Raw genomic sequence first — 19,171 nt, 5'->3', positions numbered from 1 at the left:
AAAATGCCATCGCACCCGTAGTGGCTGGAGTTTGGCCAAACGGCATAAAACAATATAATGATAAATATCGTAGTAAACCTCTTTTTCCTTTTTTATCTATCCTCCTAAAACATGACCCCTGTACGTGCCCCTTTGCACAATGGCTGAAATATGACACATCTTTCGCTGGCTTCTTCCTCATGCAAACACTCGTTCATCACCTCATCCTGTCCTTGGTGTCAGCAGATGCATGATGGGAAAGGTCACAGGGTAATATGTATGTTGACATATGTTCCCGGTCACCTGTTCCAACACCTCCGGATTTGTTTGGTTAAGACGAAAAAGGGCTATTGCAACACCAGAGTCAAGAACTCCCATGCCTTTCAACATGCCAATGACCTCTGAACTCACAAAGACTGCCACAGGCATCAGGTTAACCTGGGAGAAACCAGGTTGTGGTGTGCCCCTCCATGCACACCACAACCAGTGGCTGTTATGGACTCCCTTAATGCTATCTAACCCTGGAATCTATGCACATTTGTCGATCGCTCGACTCGCGAACTAATCTGATCTGAGAAGCAAACAAGAGTGCCTGTGGGTGTGTGAGAAAACACACCCACTTGTGAATGCGGTGAATGAGCGATATCGGCTGGTGGATAACCTTCGAGCCCCTGAGGCGATGACCCCTTTGCAATCAACACTGTGCCTTAACAGGTTGGGTAATGCTGCTCAGCTCCTTTGCCAGGCTAGAGGTGGAACTAAAAAAAAGAAAGAAATGGTGTCAAATTTGTAGTTGTGAATGTGAGAAATCAAACGCGTTGGAGTACAACTCCCTACTGGCAGGAGCTCGCAGAGAGGAGACACTGCGAATGTGTGGTTTTATTTTTTGTGGGTATTTTTTTTACTACTCGTCGCCGCCATTGTGTTTCATGTGACAGCGGCATGTCTGACAGTCAGGAAAATGGGACAGTGGCAGACGGGGGAGAAAAGAAAAAACAACCAAGTCTAGATTTTGCCGCTCTGAGAAAAGAGCTGACAAAACCCACTGGCTTGATATCCTCTGCTGCCAGCAAGAGGTAAGACTGATGGAGGAAAATGAACTCTGCAGAGTTTAGCTGTTGGAATAAACGTTGGTGCCCTTTCGGTGCAGCGTGTAAGATCCAGCATTAACCCCCGTCCGCAGAGTCAGGCACTTCAGGGTCACAGCGGGCTGCCTCTGAAAGCTGTTTTTGTGATCGGTGTGCTCAGCGAGATGTGGATTAGCGGACATTGACGGCTCCAAATTTGCCGGCCCTGGTGTCAAAGGTCAACAATCAAAATTCAGTGGGGGAGATACGGGAACTTGTTTAAGAGGATTAATAGCTGTAGGGCTCAGTGAGGGACATTTTATCCCTATCCTACATTGATCCCCTTAAAAACCCTTTCTCCAAACCAAGGGGTTTACCCATTTATGCATTGCTGCCGGTACGTGTGTTTAGTCTCACATGGTCAGACCGTCTTATATCATCAATTCCAGAGACGGAGGGTCTGAAGCTCATAGGTCAGCATGTTTGGCTTTTTCCAGGAAAAAATCTGGAAAGCCTCTGATTGGCTGGGGGGCTATAGCAGAAGTCCAAGGTTCTGCATCATGAAAAGCTTAGCCAATCAAATCTGGATATCACGTTTTCTGAAAACTTACATCCCCCCCCCCAAATGCTATATACACTGTATAGCAACAACAAGGTGTTCCCGTCTTGAAAGTTATAACAACGTATAGGCTAGGTGTTCCAGGACTAAATAGAGTAAGCCAATTATTTTGATATAGGATAGGATAGGATAAGATCGTGCCCCAGACATAGATATATCCAATCATCTGGCTACTGCAAGACTAGGATGTACGTGCTTTTAATTTGATGCATGCTTCTGTGTAACTATTTAAAGCTTCCTGATCCTCCCTCTTAGCAGAGAACAAGGGACTCCTACCTCCCTATGTGCACGTTAATGGAACTGTGTGGACAGATGTTAGAAGGGGCTCTTGAGAAGTCGGGATGACGCTAATCAGGTCGACCGTAGCATTGGAAGCCATTCCAACACGTCGCTCAGAATGTGAGCTCTCACTCACACACAGACAGGCACTGCTGAGGACTAATCACAGCAGTGTCATTAGATCAACTTCCCAGGCTTCTCCCTACATCTGTTGTGAAAATCACCTGCTGCTGAGCGAGAGAAGAAAAAAAGTTCATTACAATCCTGTGCAAATCAGATCCTCAGCTCTTGGAGGTAACCAGGAAGAAAATGTCATTTAAATGTCAGCCATGCTATAGGTAGTGTGAGGGAGGGTGATAGGTCAGATGAGTGTATGTGTCAGATTGTATTGAAAAAGTCTCATATAGCACATGCATGGACAACTAGCCACTGCAGAGCATATACTATACTTTACCTGTTGACTTGTGTTCTTTACATCTACCTGCGTGTGAAGCATTGCATCACCTAGGGAACAGGAACCTTTCCTCTGTGGTGACAGTGCTGTTATGTGACACATTATGGATTTTGTGAATTTCTTTGCTTTAATACACAGCAGCTCTAGGCGTATCAACAAAATAACAGCGGTCCGCAAGGAATAGCGCTACAACCGACAAATTAACTCGTATATTTGATAACAGGCTGCAGATGAAAGAGTAACACCTTAGGGTGTGGTTATTAATCCACTAATCACATATTTTGCGTAAGTAATGAATGTTATTAGGCCCTCCTAGCTTTCAGTCATTTTGACAGCATAACAACATCCAAGGAATTCCCATTGGACCTCTCTGCTACAAACTTGACAAGTGCCACCGTGCAAACATAATCGGTGCAATCCAAAACTCTGGTTCTGATTATTCTGACAAAATGATTGACTCAGGCAATTTGTGTGTTAGCATAAATATAGCTAATAGAATTAGCCTATTCAGCCTAGTATACATAAATAGCCCACCCGCTTTAGACTGCAGTTGGAGATTGTGAAGGTAGATTTATATATATTTTTTCTTTGGATGACAAGCCTGTAGGTGCTGTCTCTACTTGGACCGTAGTGGGCCATGGGGATAAAACCATGGCTGCAGGATGTTGTGCTGTTATCTCATAGACTCTGCTACCGCTGTCGCTCCAGCCACACCACATTTGAACATACACACGGCACCTCTCAACTCTGCCACGCGCAACTTTGCACACACACACGCACACGCACACACGCACACACGCACACACACTGACACTCATTTCCACCACCCACACGCCTACAATATCCCGGCTAACTGTGCATGGCTGTAATGCCTGATGAAACTCTGCTGCAGAGATGTCCTAGAGCAAGGACAGCCTCTCTCTCTCTCTCTGTCGCCACCTCACTCGGTCTCTTTATATATCTCTTCATGCGACTCTCTCTCTCTGTCTCTCTAGTCCCCCCCCACCCCTCATCAGTGGCATTAGTGATGCCGCCAGGCGTAGGTGGGGTTGGGGTGATTTACCTGCCAGCACATCAAAGAGAAAACCTCCCCCCAACAGCATCAGCCACATCTGACGGTGGTGCTATGTTATGTTAACTAGATATCGACCCCCACACACACACACACACACACACACCAAACCACAACAGCAGAACCTACAGTACAAGGAAGAAGAAAGGACTCATTCCCCTACCTCCCAATCCAATGCAATCTGACAGCGGTTAGCCAGTAATAAGGAAGTTGTCACACACATGCACACAGCTTGATTTCCCCATACCACGCATATCTGCAACTGTAAATAGGAGAATACGAACAAATGCATGTGGTGTCATTTTCCTTTGTTCCCATGTAAACCCTCAGCGGGGTGAGGCTGAAACGTGCACTCCGTGTTGTTGGAGGCATAATGGAATCATGGCTGGGCGTGGTGTCCTCTCAAGCACCTGTGTTGTTGTTGTTGTTGTAAAAAGTGAATTTACCTAACAACGACTCTACAGCAACCACCCCTTGACCCTTCACACTGTTGTGAAAACAAAAACAAGGGAACAAAGAAAAAGAAAAACCTGGGGGATGTGTCTTGTACATCAAGCTGCCTCACGTTACAGACACATGGAGATAGGCCCCTGCCCTATGGGCCCACATGGCTCGGGAACTGTTGGCTCCCAAGGCTTCTTCCTTACAATCCAGTGTTATCTCAATTATTATCGTGCGTATATTGTATTGATGTTGTTAGTCTTGCTGAACGTGCCACACCAACGTTTCACTGCTGTAACCTGCATGAGTGAGTGACGGATAAAACCCCCCTCGAATCCTCTTGATTCTTGATCGTATCAACACATGGCAGCCTCGTTTTCGGTTTGCGGCGGGTACATAGTAGCCTGGTAAACCATCCCGGTCGTAAACCATTAGAAACCGAAAAGTGGAAGAGCCAAATCACAGGGCCCTGAGCGCAGACACTTATTGGCTCTTCCACTTTTTGGTTCCTGCAAAACGCCCACCCAGCGCTTGGGGCCAGACCGGTCTGCATGAAGACACATGATAATGTCAATTCACGTGACCGGGATGGTTTACCAGGCTAGGTACAGAGTACAATGTTTTAGTGTGGGTGGGGGAGTTATGTATGGAGGGTGTGGGCCAGCATGGGTTTTTTTTAAAGATTGGTCATGTTACACAACAAAGTAATTATGCAGTGTATGGCAGTGTCCTGCAGTGTCATGGTGCGTTCACACGGGCAGATAAAAAGATACAAAGATACAAAAACACACTGCATCTTTGTCGCTGTGTCAGCTTTGTATCTGTGTTGGTCAACATGGTCGATGACGTCATCTTCAACATCATCATCGGAGCTACAGTTGTAGTTTTGTATCTGGAAGTTGAACCCAGCTCAACTTGAATTTGTAGCTTTGTATCTTTGTCGCTAGAGCTACAGCTACAAACGGCGGATGTATCTTTGTTCATTGATGTCGCTGGCTTCCATTGAAAATGAATGGTAGCATGTATCTTTTTATCTGCCCGTGTTAACGCACCATTATGCAGCGAACATAGCAGTGTTGTGAGCTTGTAGATCGGCTATGTTCGGCATAACTTTCTCCCATCAGTGGCTTACATACACAGTAAAATCCTCTTTCATTTATCCCTGAGAGTAGGACTATAGTCTGTACATCATCAAAAAATATATATCATTCACAATTATGTAATTTTGAAATAAAAATATTATTTAGTCAGCTGTTGCAAACTTGTCACCATTACTCCACTAAGAAGAACACTGTACGTCATCTCCACCCATCAAGCTCACATGCAGATTTGTTAAAACAATGTTTTATTCATTAAAATAAGTTCTGGATTTTAGCTTTAACAATTTACTGTGTACATTGGCTGATGAGCCCAAAATACACTGCTGCCTTACCATTTTCTTTTCCTTTGTTAGATTTGATTGATTTTTTTTTGTGGAAATGGAAAAGTATTTCTAGATGATGATGTCAGGTTTTACTTCACACACACAACCCTTACGAGTATTCAGCTCTGGCCTCTTCTTAATTTCCCTCTCTTATTCTCTCTGTGCTTTTTTTTCGTTCTCCTCTTCTTAATCTTGGAACCAGTCTTGACTATATGTCCCTTGTACGAGTAATGCAGCGTGCGGTAATGCGAGTCCTTATCTCGTCTTTGCCCTCAGGTCGAATGTAGCACCCGCGCTTTGCTATAGATTAGAGTCCAACTACGGGTGGTGGAAATTTGCCCGTTTCCAGGCGCTATGTAGAAGTGAAGGTGAGAAATTCGACATGACGCACAGGCAGGCAGGCTGCACACACAAAGGCAGCAGCTTTTCTGCTATGATGCAACTATAGCTGCAGTCAGTGACAGTGACTCTGAAGGTTTGTTAATGTAAGCCTTTGTTGTGCACTGATTAATCACTGCATGATAACCAGTTTTTACATGTGTTTGCTATATTATAGTAGCTAACATCCACCTCTCCTCTCCTCTCCTCACCTCTCCCTTTTTTTCTTGTCAGGTTCGCCAGCTTTTGTCAAATCGCCCGAGGACCAGACAGGCATCTCGGGTGGGGTTGCCTCCTTCGTGTGCCTGGCTTCCGGGGAGCCCAAGCCCAGAATCACCTGGATGAAGAAGGGCAAGAAAGTCAGCTCCCAGCGGTTTGAGGTGGGTGGGAGGGCACTCTCTCTCTCTATTACATTGTTATGCACAAAGAAGCAGATGTACAGTAGGCATGCACGCACACACGCACACGCACATGCACACATGCACATATACCACACACAGGCAGAGAGAACACAATCAATCGTCCTGTTATTGAGTATCACACCAACTCTCTTCTCTTCTCCGAGCAAGACCAGACAACGAGACCCCCCCCCACCCTCTTTAATCTTCTTCCATCTTGATTCATGTTGTCTCTACTCTCACCCTTCCTCTCTACCTCCCCCACTTCACTCCACCATCTCTGGCCGTACATCCCCTTGATGTTTACTCTTATCTCAGCAACTCCCTCACTCCGCCCCCCCTCCCCTCCCCAACATTACCTCTTTGAAACCTACATGAAGAGTAGGGGGAATGCCTTTGGTAGGATCACACTCAAGCAGCACCTAGAGAGGGTTTCCTTTGTAATTTTATTCAGTGCTGGTGCTCAGGGAAAGGAGGATCATTTGAGTTTTCCCCCACCACAACCCAACTTCGCTTTGTTCAACCGCGTGGTGCTAGCAAGGGTTGCACACAGCAATTCATCGTAAAACGGGCTCTTCCAGCAATGTTTCTTTGTGTTCCAGAATTTTGGCTTTGTGAAGGAACGTTGTTATAAATTAAAGTTACTTTCATCTCTTACTCGGTTTTCTTTCCTAGAGGGGTTTTTGTTTCTTCCTTTGCTGGCGGCTGGCTGAATGAACAGAGAGAATAAACTGACCTACGCAGCAAAATCCTGAGTGTTAGTTTAACTTTGAGAGTCAGACTTTTTGGTATTTGCCGGACTGGAGAAGGTGTGTAGTCCCCGCGGCGCAGTGACTGGTGAGAGTTTGGATTATTAGGCTGAATAGTATTGTCAGTCAAATAGGGCTGGTACACTCCGAGTATGCTTCAAGTACACTGGACTATGAAAGGCAGAAGTCCATGGACTTTCTATCTGTGTACATGTCTACTGCCTATTTAAACAATGTGTACTCTACAGAAACAGTTTGATGATGATGAGCCAAGACAAACCTAGCAGTATGTGTAATAATCTACAGTGTCTAGTTGACTAAACGGTTCTCTCTGACGTGCACTAGTGAGCATGATGGTCCAAATGTGAGCAAGAACACCTCTCCGTACCGTTTGTAAAAAAAAAAGGCAATAGGTTTAGAATTATAATTCTTTTACCAACAAACACATCAGGTCCGTACTTATTCTTCTCCCATTTGGTCGAACACTTGATCATCCCCATTCACACGAGCCAACAACATTTCAAGTGTGCAAAAGATGGCATTTACTGGGTAAAGTAAACCAGCAGATCTACCATAAAGTTAAATGACCTCCCCCCTCCCCCTGCTTTGGCCCTGTCAGGTGATTGAGTTTGACGACGGTGCAGGTTCAGTGCTGCGGATCCAGCCTCTACGCACGCACAGGGACGAGGCCATTTATGAGTGTACAGCCAGCAACACGTTGGGCGAGATCAACAACAGTGCCAAACTCACTGTGCTTGAAGGTAAGATACATCCATCTATGTATTTGTATGTATGTATGTATCCACCTACCTATCTACACGGTCAAATCCACAGGGTTAATATATCTTGAGGTTCTACAAATGTAACCAAATGGACTGGTTATATTTGTACATTCTCAGAGTTAAATTAACACTGATGATTACACTGTTAACCTATGTCTAGCTCTCCCTCTATAGCTCTCTCTCTCTTTCTGTGCAGTGTGCACTGTTACAAAGTGAAATGAAAGGTGACAGGTGAACTTCACTGTAAGACTCCTACTTTAACACTCTCTGCCTTCCTACCGAAATCTTGCCAAAGCCTGGTCTCACCGACCATTGCCTCCATTTTTCAACTTGCACCAGGACAAGTACATTTTTGTTTGTTTGTTTGTTTGTTTGTTTGTTGTTTCTTTTGGCTTTTGTTGTGGGTTGTTGTCATGTGGACATTTTCGCTTTATTCCGACCCACACATGGTACACTTCCCATGCAACATGACCTCATGGGTCATGTTGCATTCTATTCATGTTGCATTATTCTAGTTGAGGTTAAGGTTAAGCTCTGCTACTGTGATTACTGATTAGGGTTAGGCATGGTTACTTTGGTTAGGGTTTAGGTTCATGTAAAAAATACTGCCAGGTTGAGTCAACATGGTCTGTGTCTACAAATTTGCAATGAGGCAAGACTGAATTATCAGTCTTTAGTGTATGCAGTGTTGTCATGTTGGCCACAGTGTTGTGCGATTGGCTAGGGAAAATGCAGAATTTATTTTCTTTGTATTACCTTATTTCACAGGAATGCGTAGGGGGGTTACTTACAGTAGCGTGCCTGCAAGCTAGATTGACCCTGCGCAGACATCTCTTAGTCGACTTGAATATGTGCAATTTAACCAGAGAGAGGTCCTGTCCTGCAAGAAATTGCACCCACGGACCCCCGCCCCTTAATTGATTGTAATTTTGTCTTGTGGGCGCAAGTCACGGCAGGAGTTGATTTCATTAGACGCTGAAGAGAGAAAAGAAAAGGTTGTGTGAAGTTAGCCAGCGGGAGGATTAGAGCCATCCGTAGCCATCCATTACACCACCGTTAAAACGGATCCAGTTTCTATACAAACACTGGCCTCACTTTAAAATCCTATCTTTCTCACAGACCCCACCCCTCCTGCTCTTATATGTTTTTCCTGTGTTCACACTGATTTGATGATATCATCAGCCTAAGATTGCGTAATGTTGCCGAAGGGGCTCTTCTTCTGCGGCATACAGAATCGCTTTCTTGAAAAGAAGGGGGAAAAAATAAACCCTCCATTTTCCTCCAACTCTACACAGGTGGCGTGAGGAATGTGGTTGTGCGCGTGCACAAACAAAACAGTGTCAACAAGACATGCGGCACACATGAATGGAAATTAGATTAATCACCGTCAGTGCTGGGGCGCAACACTCTCTGAGTGCAGGGTTCCGCTCGCTTGTCCAACATGGACGAGAGTCTGGCTGAGCCGCCAGCTACTGATCTCGTGAACACGTGAGGTGTATTAAAGTCTGAGTCCTCTCTTCCTCTCTCTCTCTCTATTTCACACTGGGATTCTGTCACTGTGTTAATTGTCGCAGGCTCGCAGCTTCTCTGAGTGTCCCCCAGAGCCGCAATCGCAGGTCAATTAGTCGGTCAAAGTTATTTTCGCCAAAAGAAGACACGTAGTCATGCGGCTGATTCCAGACACTACAGAAAATAAAATAAAATGCTTCAAAGCTTCCCAGTGTTTGTAGTGGAATGAACTGGAGTGCAGCTCTGGCATGGTTGAGGACTCCATTCACACTACAGTTGTATGCACTCTCCGTAATGTTAAGGCGCTTTGGATGGACGCGTGCGGAAAATGGTGTATATGTGTTCACTGGCAAGGAACTGCACATACAGTAGAACACGGGTTCAGCATATTGAGTGAAAGTGGCTTGCTGTGGATTTTTATGGCCTGTGCTGTAATGTACTGGACATCTTTCAGTACTAATGTTCACTTGCACGCACAGACGCACATGCACAAACATGTACACTGTGTCATACACACACACACACACACACACACGCACACACGCACATGTATGTACGCACACACTCACAGACAGACACACACACACACACACACACACACACAAAATAGTCATTTTTAGACTATTGTTTGTGGCCGAGTGATACGTCAAGTCCATATCAAGTGCGGAGAGGGATGGCCGGCAGCAGTGAACACAAGGTGATTGATTATCACACTCCCTAATGACTCCACAAGAAGCAAGCGAGCCATCAGCACTGTTCTCTGTACCTGCAGAAGCAACACAAAATACTTTATCTATCTATAAATGCGCATTTCCCCTGCATATCTTGCCTCCTGCTCGACCGATTCACTTCCGAGGGAGTGATGCGCTGAGCGAGAAGTCGGTTGAATCGGCGGTTCCCAAAACTATTGATACATTTACAATATATGGAGTACCCTGATGTCATCAACATGACATCCTAGTACTGAAGTCATAGGCTGGCCTGGACTCAATATTTGGGCATGGCTGACATGGAACTCAATATATGGGCATAAAAGGGACACAGACAGAGAGACAGGTAGAATGGGTACAACAAGTATTGCATAAACTACAAATTTCTACTACATGTGACCCCCCAAACACACACACACACACACACACACACACACACACACACATACATACACACACACACACACACACACACACACACACACGGTTGGTTATCATACTGCTGGATTGTAGTTTTCAACCGAGCGAAAAAAAGTATTGCTTATTGCTTACACCATCTATAATATGGATTATCGTCCTAATCTTAAGGAAACAGCTTTGATGCGTACTTCCAAATGGGATCAGATTATGTACAGTACACATCCCTGTTTTTCCTCGTACAGTTCAACATAATAAAATGATATACTGTACCTTGATTGGATACAACTTGTATCCAATGAAGGCTATATAATTGTATTATGTTTATTATCAATAAAGAGGTCAAAGTGAAAGCTTGCTGTCACAATTTTGTTACACTGCTTCAGCTAAAACACTACTAAGTGACTAAATTAAACTAAAGTAAACAGGAGCTGTCCATTTGCTAAACAGTGACTTTTTACAGAAGCATGGTTTTATAATCTTCTGAAATAAACAGTTTTCAGTGATGTTTATACTTTGCATTCTGTACACTGTTATTTGCCAATTTTATTAAGAGAAAAAACAACAACAAGAAAACAAACGGGACCGCCTGCGCCATGGGACTCTTAGCTGTCGGGTTACCTTATTGAAAAAGGGTAGCCCGGGTGATTAGCACCGTCGAAGGCTGTAGTTTACAGCCCTACAGGCAATTTTTGGACACAAAGGCGTCTGTATCACAACATATCACATATCTGGATGGCTAACCTCTGAGTCAGGAGCGCTCCAGGCGTGACCTGGCTGACGTCACGTCACTGTCGAAAAGATGGATGCATGATGAAACATCAGATGCCCTTCCCTCTCTGCTACAGAAATAACAGAACTTTTTTACAAGCTGAGTCAATGGCCTATGCACGTCAATATCTGAACCGGCTTTACTAGACTGACGGGGCTCATGAGGTGACTGGGAATGCTGTTACAGCCCAGCCAATCAGAGCCTTACCTGAAATTTTCCTTGACAAAACCCAGACATGCTGACCTGTGATTCAGATTTAGTCTGACCACATGCGACAAGCACAGGTGTTGCGTGTGGTCCCACTGGTGTCTGTGATGCGCAGTGTGCTATGTACTGGCCTTTGCCAGTCAAACTGCCCCCAGGGGTGTGACAAATGAACATACGTGTACAGTATGTTACCATGAACGGTATGTTATACATGCATAGTTGTCCTTCTGCATAGTTTTCCTCAAGCCTGCCTGATTTCTACTTAGTTGCGTGCTAGTGTGACAGCTCACAACGCGTTGCATCGCAACACATTGTGCTTGTAGATCTGCTATTTTCGGCACGCAGCAAAGTATGATGGAGCTTTCAGTCTTGAAGGAGACTGAGAAATACTGTTGTTTTCCCCCCGCTCAGTCCTGACCAGCCTTCAGTTTTTTAGGTTTTTTTTGGTAACTTTTTCATTTTCTTACTTTTCTCTTGTCTTATATCTTTCCCTCGCCATCTTCCCTCTCCTATTATTCTCTCTCTCTCTCTCTCTCTCTCTCTCTCTCTCTCTCTCTCTCTCTCTCTCTCTCTCTCTCTCTCTCTATCTCTATCTCTATCTCTTTGTCTATCTCTCTCTCATTCTCTCTCTCTCATTCTCTCTCTCTCTGTGTGCGTAATCAGCTGATCTCTTGTCACGGCCGACTGTAGAGCTTAGCCAGCCGTTCACCTGCGGGGAGCTGCAGAGGCATGTTTTCACACCGGCTGAGTTGAGCTTTAGCACTTTTCACAGTCCTTTCTATCCCCAGCCCTTCTCCAGTCACTCTGTAATTCTGTCACGCCACACCACACCGGCCCGCCCCCCAATACTCTCGCTCTCTCTTTGTTCGCGGTCGTTCTCACGCCCCCCTGTGGGAGAGGTCACCCCCACCAACACTTAGACGTAGGACCCAAAGTCAGCTCAGCGGTGTATGTCGCCCACCCCACCATTAACAAGTGGGTGTGTGAGATGTGCACGGAGCGAGAGAGGCAGTGACGTCAAAGGCAGCATGACTGATTCTAGAGAGAAAAAAAAGGACAAGTTCTGAGTTGCAGTTGAATTGTTTTTTTTGTGCTTGTCACGCCATCACAAAGGCCTCCGTGTAAATTTACAAACCGCCATCCTAATCCAGGAGATGGGAGTCACCTGTTTGTTGTGTGTGTGTGTGTGTGTGTGTGTGTGTGTGTGCGTGTGCGTGTGTGTGTGTGTGTGTGTTCAGGTTGTCGTTATGAATAATGGCCAACTGTCAACGCTGCTGCTTCTTGAAGTACAATAAAAAAAAAGACATTATTTTGTTCCTATTAGGATATTAAAGTATGAGAGCAGATTATTCTTTATAAAATGAAAGTGAGGGTATGGTGGTGAATGTGGAAAAACCTATTGTAGTGATATCCACACAGCGGCCATTGCCACACAGTGTGGGCGCGTGTGATTTTCTGTGTGTGAGACAGTCAGCGGTGGCTTAACGTCTGAGGCTCGTTCCTGGTCTCGTATTGCCTATATGGTCTGTTCGTCTGACCCGCATGAATAAATTATGATGCTGGCAATGCTGACACACTCAGTGGTACAAGGAGGGAGGGATGTCTGAGAGAGAAATGTGTCTAGCTCTCTCCTTTCTCTCCCATTTCCTCTCTCTATCTCCTCCTGACTGTGTGTCATTTATTCCCTTTCTTCCTCAACCTTCCTATTTGTCTCCATCTCATTTCTCTCCCTCTCTGTCTCTATCAGGCTTTTTGTCTCACATCCCCATGTCTCTTTTAAATCTTTACCGACTGCATTTTTCAATTCCCCTCTTTGCCTCTTTATAGTTGTGTTGTTAGGTCCCACAGCGCGCACTCTCTCTCTCTCTCTCTCTCTCTCTCTCTCTCTCTCTCTCTCTCTCTCTCTCTCTCTCTCTCTCTCTCTCTCTCTCTCTCTCTCTCTCTATAATATGGTGTCCATTGTGTTGTGGCAGCAGTTAGCAGAATGGATAGATAGATGACCAGAGGGAGTGATGAGTCATTACTCGGGTAACGACGCCATTGTACTGACCTTGAGCACATCTCTTTGAAATGAATCGCCTCAGTAAACGTCCAGTTACAGTAAATGGGACCTTGTCTTGTGTGGTGTATGATATAAACTGCTCTCGGTCCACGACGAGACGCCTCGGCTCACATCAGCACCAGTCTTGGGACACACCTCGCCGCCGCTCAGAATGCAGAGTCCATTGCACATCTGCGTTTAGCTACATTCTTACATTTCCCATTTTTTGGCGCAGGAGAAGTCAGATGCAAAATGTAATATCACACTTCAGGAAACAGGGAGGGAGAGAAACAAGGCATCAGAAAAAGCGTTATCGCACTAATGAGGTTGACAAGCAGAGTAATATATATCTGAAATCCTCAAATGTTCCACTAACTTGAGCTTCTACGAATCCACTGCATTCTGAATGCAAGGTACATTCTGTGACTTCTTTTTTCCCTCATTTTCCCCTCTCCTCAGTCATTGTGGAACATTCTCTCCCAGCCCCTGTGGGAGCGCTGAGTGACAGGCAGACCTGTCTCCCGACAGGCAGAATGTTATCTAATGGTGCCAGATCAAAAGAGCCATCATTACCAGGATCCTCTGCTGTCAGAGAGTGATTTAGACTGGTTCACATTCACAACAGCCACACAGAACACCTTTTCTTTTCATTTTATTTCATACTTCTTTCTTCCTTCCTTCCTTTTTTATTTTTTGAAGTTACCAAGCAGCTCGTTTCAGACATCTAATGTGGAGAGAAATGTAATTTCAGAAAAGGTCAGCCGAGAAATATGCAAGAAATCAAAGCTTCTGTGGCGGAATAAAACAGTTGCCTCCCTCGTCGAAAACATGTTGTACATCAAACTTTGACTGGAACAGCTCCCCATAATATTAATAGAGTTGCAGCCCTGTGAGTCTATTTTATGCTCCCCTGATTTTAAGACGGGGAGGGGGAGAAAGCCACAATTATGATGCAGCACAATGCTCGAAAATCTGTTGGTATTGCACACATTTTGAAAATGAGAAATATTAAAGTGAAATTCAGGCCAGGTGTTGCCATGTTTTGGGCGTGTTGACTATTCATTGGTCCACTGGCAGCAAAACAAATTACGGCCTCACCAGTTAGGATGGGGGCCCTTTATTTGCTTGGCGTGCCTTATAGTCCCCTGGTGCAGAGGCAGAAAATGCTTGCGACACAATGGCAGTAATAAATATCTCGGGAGCCAGGCAAGTGCGGACAACAAACCTGACTGGATAAACAGCATAGAAATCTCATTGCGCCTCTTCCCGGGCAAGATAAATACATACAGTGGCTATATCTGAATGATTTAATACTGAGCTCTGCTCCTCCGACAACTTAATCCCCTCTTTTCCCCACTGCTATTCAAATCATCTACAATGAGCAAAATGGGGCCTGTTGTGTAACTGGCTGCTTTTTGTAAACCCCCCCCCCCCCCATTACTTATACAATCTCCCTGTACATTTGATTCTCACCCTTTGGTTGGATCGTTGGGTTCTTTTGGGTTGGTGGGAGGATGAAGTGTGAGTGAGAGACCAGAGCGAATTTTAAGTACTGCTTGTTTGACATTACTAAGGTTGGTCAATGAATAATAATTAAATAGGAGGACAAATATAGGCTTGCTAGGCGACGCTTGTCCTCACTCATGGAGAGGAGTATTATTTGAAATTACATTAGGAATACACATTCAAAATACACACACACACACACACACACACACACACACACACACACACACACACACACACACACACACACACACACACACACACACACACACACACACACACACACACACACACACACCTGTCCACAGGTGTGGACCCCCTTGCTGTTTTCTCTAAGCTCCAGTGTGACGGCTTGTGTCACAGATTTAATTTTTCCCACCATCTGCTGGCTGGAAGCCCAGCGTCATAGATCATAACCAAGCTGACAGCTACAAACTGCATCTGTCTCTGCACGCCCCTCTCAAGGACTTACACAATATGGCGGGGCAGAATCACTCTTTTGGCCACCCAATCTGCATCCTTCCCTCCTATCTTTAAGCATTCCAAGGACTCCTGGCCTTACCGGGAGGAGAGGTACCGTAGACTGCAAGCGTAGTAACAACAGTTAAAACCCCTTTAGCAATAGAGTCATGTAGAACAATGTCTCGTAACCTGCAGCCATTCCTTTGATGTTCAGAGGAGGGAGATCTGTTCTTGTTCACTCGAAATATCAGCAAAATATTCTCTTACACTACATGAAAGATTTGACTGTAAATCTGTCTGTAAATATAAATAATTAATAAATAACAGATCCCACGATTCCACTGGAAGCAAGATGACCTAGGGGCGTCCGTAGAGAGGACCCAGTCCTTCCTCCAAGAGGAGGAATTAAAATACTGCACGCTGGAAGTCTTTCGACATGCAAGGCATCTACATAGTAGTGGCAGACTTGCTTTTGGGCAGCTTTGCCTTTTATCACCTGTACTTGTCCATCAATCGCACAGCGCTGCCGGCAAACTGTATCTAGCAAAGGCTGACGATGTTAGCTATGCCTCTGCAGTCGATGCTGATCGTGTCTATGGCCCGGGGGGTATGGAGAGGTCAACTAAATAGACGTGGATGAGGGAAATGAGGTGAAGAGAGAGAGAGAGAGACATGGAGAGAGAGAGAGAGAGAGACCACCAGACAGCATTCAGCCCTCTGTAAAGAGTTTGACATTCCCCACCGTTATGCACAAGTTATGAGCATAAGTGGTGAATTAAACTTGTGCTTAGTCTTAGTTTGTACATTGCAGTCGTTTCTGTTTTGTTTTTGGGCCTGGCTGCAGCCCACCACTTTTCCACTTATTGTGTTGAAACCTCTCTCACAAGCTGTGACTTTGCTGTATTGTCCTAATTTGCTGCTAACAGACTGCCTACTCATTCTTGGTGGTAATGTAACACACTAAAAATCCATTCATGATATCAATCATTGTGTTTCATATTACCTAGTAGTTTTCAAAGTGTATTTTGCATCAGAGCTCTATAAATGAGGTTGATTGGAAACTTCCTTGTCAACACAATATGTAGGGTAATGCACATCTCACCATTCCCCTTCTAACAAGTAAACAAGAACAGATTGTGTCCTGGCTGTGTAATGTTTACAATTGTGTTTTGTAAACATTAACCCATTTCACAGCTTCACAGGGTAGTAGGAAAGAAATGCTGTCATACAGTAATTAGACCTAGGTGTTGTGATTGCGTTGAACCGAGAGTGATGCATCTTTTCCAGCTATGATTGTTATTGAATGGTCATATTGACCTGACCCCGAAGCTGTCTTCGTGCCACCAACAGTATTGGAGATATAACACAACCGTGTACTGCGGTTGAGGATACGTGTGACTTGTCCAATAACGCAGACAGGGATATCTGCAACTCGATGAGTCCAGATTAAATGTCCATCACACACAACTGCACCACGCATTATTCAATTAAAGCATATTACTTGATGGCTAGCTGCACAATACACTGTGCTGCTTGCGACAGTGTGACCGATGTGATTATCAGCAAAGTGTCACTGGGCTCGCATTGTGAGGCTCCCTCAGTTAGACTAAAGGCTTAAGGCTGCTGAGTGGGTCAATAGTAACACAAACGCTGCACTGTGTGTTGTCTATGCCACAGCCTCATTTGTTTTTAGCCTTGGCACGCATGTGTAGATGTTTGCACAGGTCTGTTTGAGCTCAGAATGCTGTCACAAAAAGACCATTGTTTTCACTTTTCAGCATTGGATTCATATCATTCCTTACTGTACAATGGAGAAAAGAGAGGCACATGGAGCAGTCCCAGGCAGGCTCAGTCCCAGAGCAAGGAGTCCAGTAACGTTTTGACTGCCAGAAATACCTGTGGTCTTGCTTAATATAAACAAAGAGAAAGGTGGAAATGAGAAAACCTTACCTGGCCCGGACTGTCACTCACAAACGTGACCCTGAATGGAATTATTTGAGTGGTTGAATGCAAGAAAAATGCGCACTCACATCTCACAGCTCAGGATTAATTTAGCATTTAAATCAATTTGTCCACTGGCTTTGTGCCGATCCTCTTGCTTTAGTTACAAATGTGTTTCACTTATCCAAGAGTCTGGAGTCTGTTTCTCAATCTCGGTGCTATTCTGCCTCGTCCTAAATACTAATTATACCACTAGCTATACGAATATCTGTTATTTTCAGCAAGTGGCAGGGTCGTACAATGAAGTATTGGGCTTAATTCAGTAAAGCATGATTTATACTTGTTTGCCCGTGGGTGCACACACCGAAAATAACCAATCTACAAGCTCACATGTGATGCTTTGTGAGCGATATAGCTATTTTTCGTATAACTCAGTGAGTCCTCTTTACAGTCATGGCTTTCCCATGGAACACAATCTAACTAGAAAATGTGCTCAGTAGAGCACAGACCTCCAATCAAGGTGACTGTTTGGCCACTTTAACTTCATGATGCATGCGACCAGTTCTTCCTGGGCCCGTTGTTTCTCAATTATTGTTCATCCTCTGGCCGACTGCCTGGCTGTTATTGTAAGTAAGGATGTGTTCTTAATAATCTGCCTGGTTTAATAAAATGTAAAAAGAAAAAAAAAGGAAAGTGAAAATATTATATATATATCCTATAATATGCAAGAAATCCAACCATATGGTGCTTCCTTCAGCCGGTTCGAAGCAACGCCCGCCGGCCGTGCTTTGCCGCAGGTGAAAGAGTGAGGCGGGGTATGTGGGCCAGTGAGTCAACGGCTCCCTCTGGCCTGGGCCAGTCGTGGATGGATGGGCCCGCAGTGTGTCAGGAGGCTCTAATACCCACACTCAATGAGCTGGCTAATGGGAGTCCTTTCACCCTGACCCCTGCTTCCACACACATTTACACACTGAGTCCTATAAGGTTTAGCCCCCCGGTCCAAGCGGGAGTTAGGGGAGGATGGATTCCGCTTATTGCACCAGCCCGTATGTCGAGTTCCAAGCCTGACATTCCGCTCGTCTTCACGAAGCGTCGCCCGAGGCCGATTTGGCTCAACGCTCTAGATCTGTCAGCCTACAGCTGTCGCAAATGTGATCAATTGAAAGGGTTCATCACCCCTGTATCAATGATTCTCATTATCCACACTACATACTTTGTCATATGCAACGCATTGTAAGCTTGTACCATTTTTTATTTAAGACATCGCCTATAATGACATGCCAAAATAGGGACGCCAGGGCTGATGTGGTTAAAATATCACAGCTTGCCCCTGTGGAGCTGTTGAGTTGTGTTTTGAAGGCCCACCTCATGTCTTCCCAGAGCCTCCCCTATATAGTCAAAGTATAGGCAGGCAACGGTGACATGTGAGGCTCAATGTTATTCATTATCTCTGAGTGATAGAGTAACTAAAGGCTGTCAAAGGAGTCCAGCAAGTGAGGATTTAATTAACCAAACCTGCCACATTCCACTACATCCGCTGCCTTTCTCAGGACTCATAAAAGCCATCCCTATCTGCCCTAATTACACTAAACATGTCACAATAAAAGTGATTAATTAATCCCGGTGATTAATTTGAGTTGCAGAGAGGATCAATTAATTCATTTATTTGCAAACTGCCACTCGGCTTCCTTTTGTAGACCGATTCCATTAAGCGTCACGCTCCCTGGGTTTTTCTCCCAGCTCCCGTCCTTGTTCTCGCTTTTTTTAAGACGCATTGAAGGAATAGCCTGGCTTATTAGCCAACCATGTATTACAGTGGGAAATTCACTGCAAGCCCTGAGGGCAGCCCACACACACCCACACACACATACACACACATTCTCAGAGGCAGGTACATTAAAACACATACAAGCCCGAAAAAACCATAGGCTTAATAAAAGGAAAAACAATCTCGGTGGCGTCGTC

At 44.9% G+C, this 19,171-nt stretch overlaps 1 protein-coding gene across 4 annotated transcripts in view; it reads left to right on the top strand.

Annotated features, from left to right (window-relative positions):
• The window catches only part of ptprfb (protein tyrosine phosphatase receptor type Fb), a 195,314-nt gene that overhangs the window by 80,164 nt on the left and 95,979 nt on the right, over positions 1-19,171 (top strand). For all 4 annotated transcript variants that reach the window (XM_080440620.1, XM_080440621.1, XM_080440622.1 and 1 more), the window contains exons 3-4: positions 5,947-6,092; positions 7,479-7,620. In XM_080440620.1, coding sequence (XP_080296746.1) covers positions 5,947-6,092; positions 7,479-7,620 — 288 coding nt within the window. The remainder of the gene's footprint in view (positions 1-5,946; positions 6,093-7,478; positions 7,621-19,171) is intronic.

The sequence above is a fragment of the Gymnoscopelus braueri genome, assembly GCF_963280865.1.
Source record: "Gymnoscopelus braueri genome assembly, chromosome: 10".
NCBI lineage: Eukaryota > Metazoa > Chordata > Actinopteri > Myctophiformes > Myctophidae > Gymnoscopelus > Gymnoscopelus braueri.
This window is presented reverse-complemented; position numbering and strand designations above follow the sequence as displayed.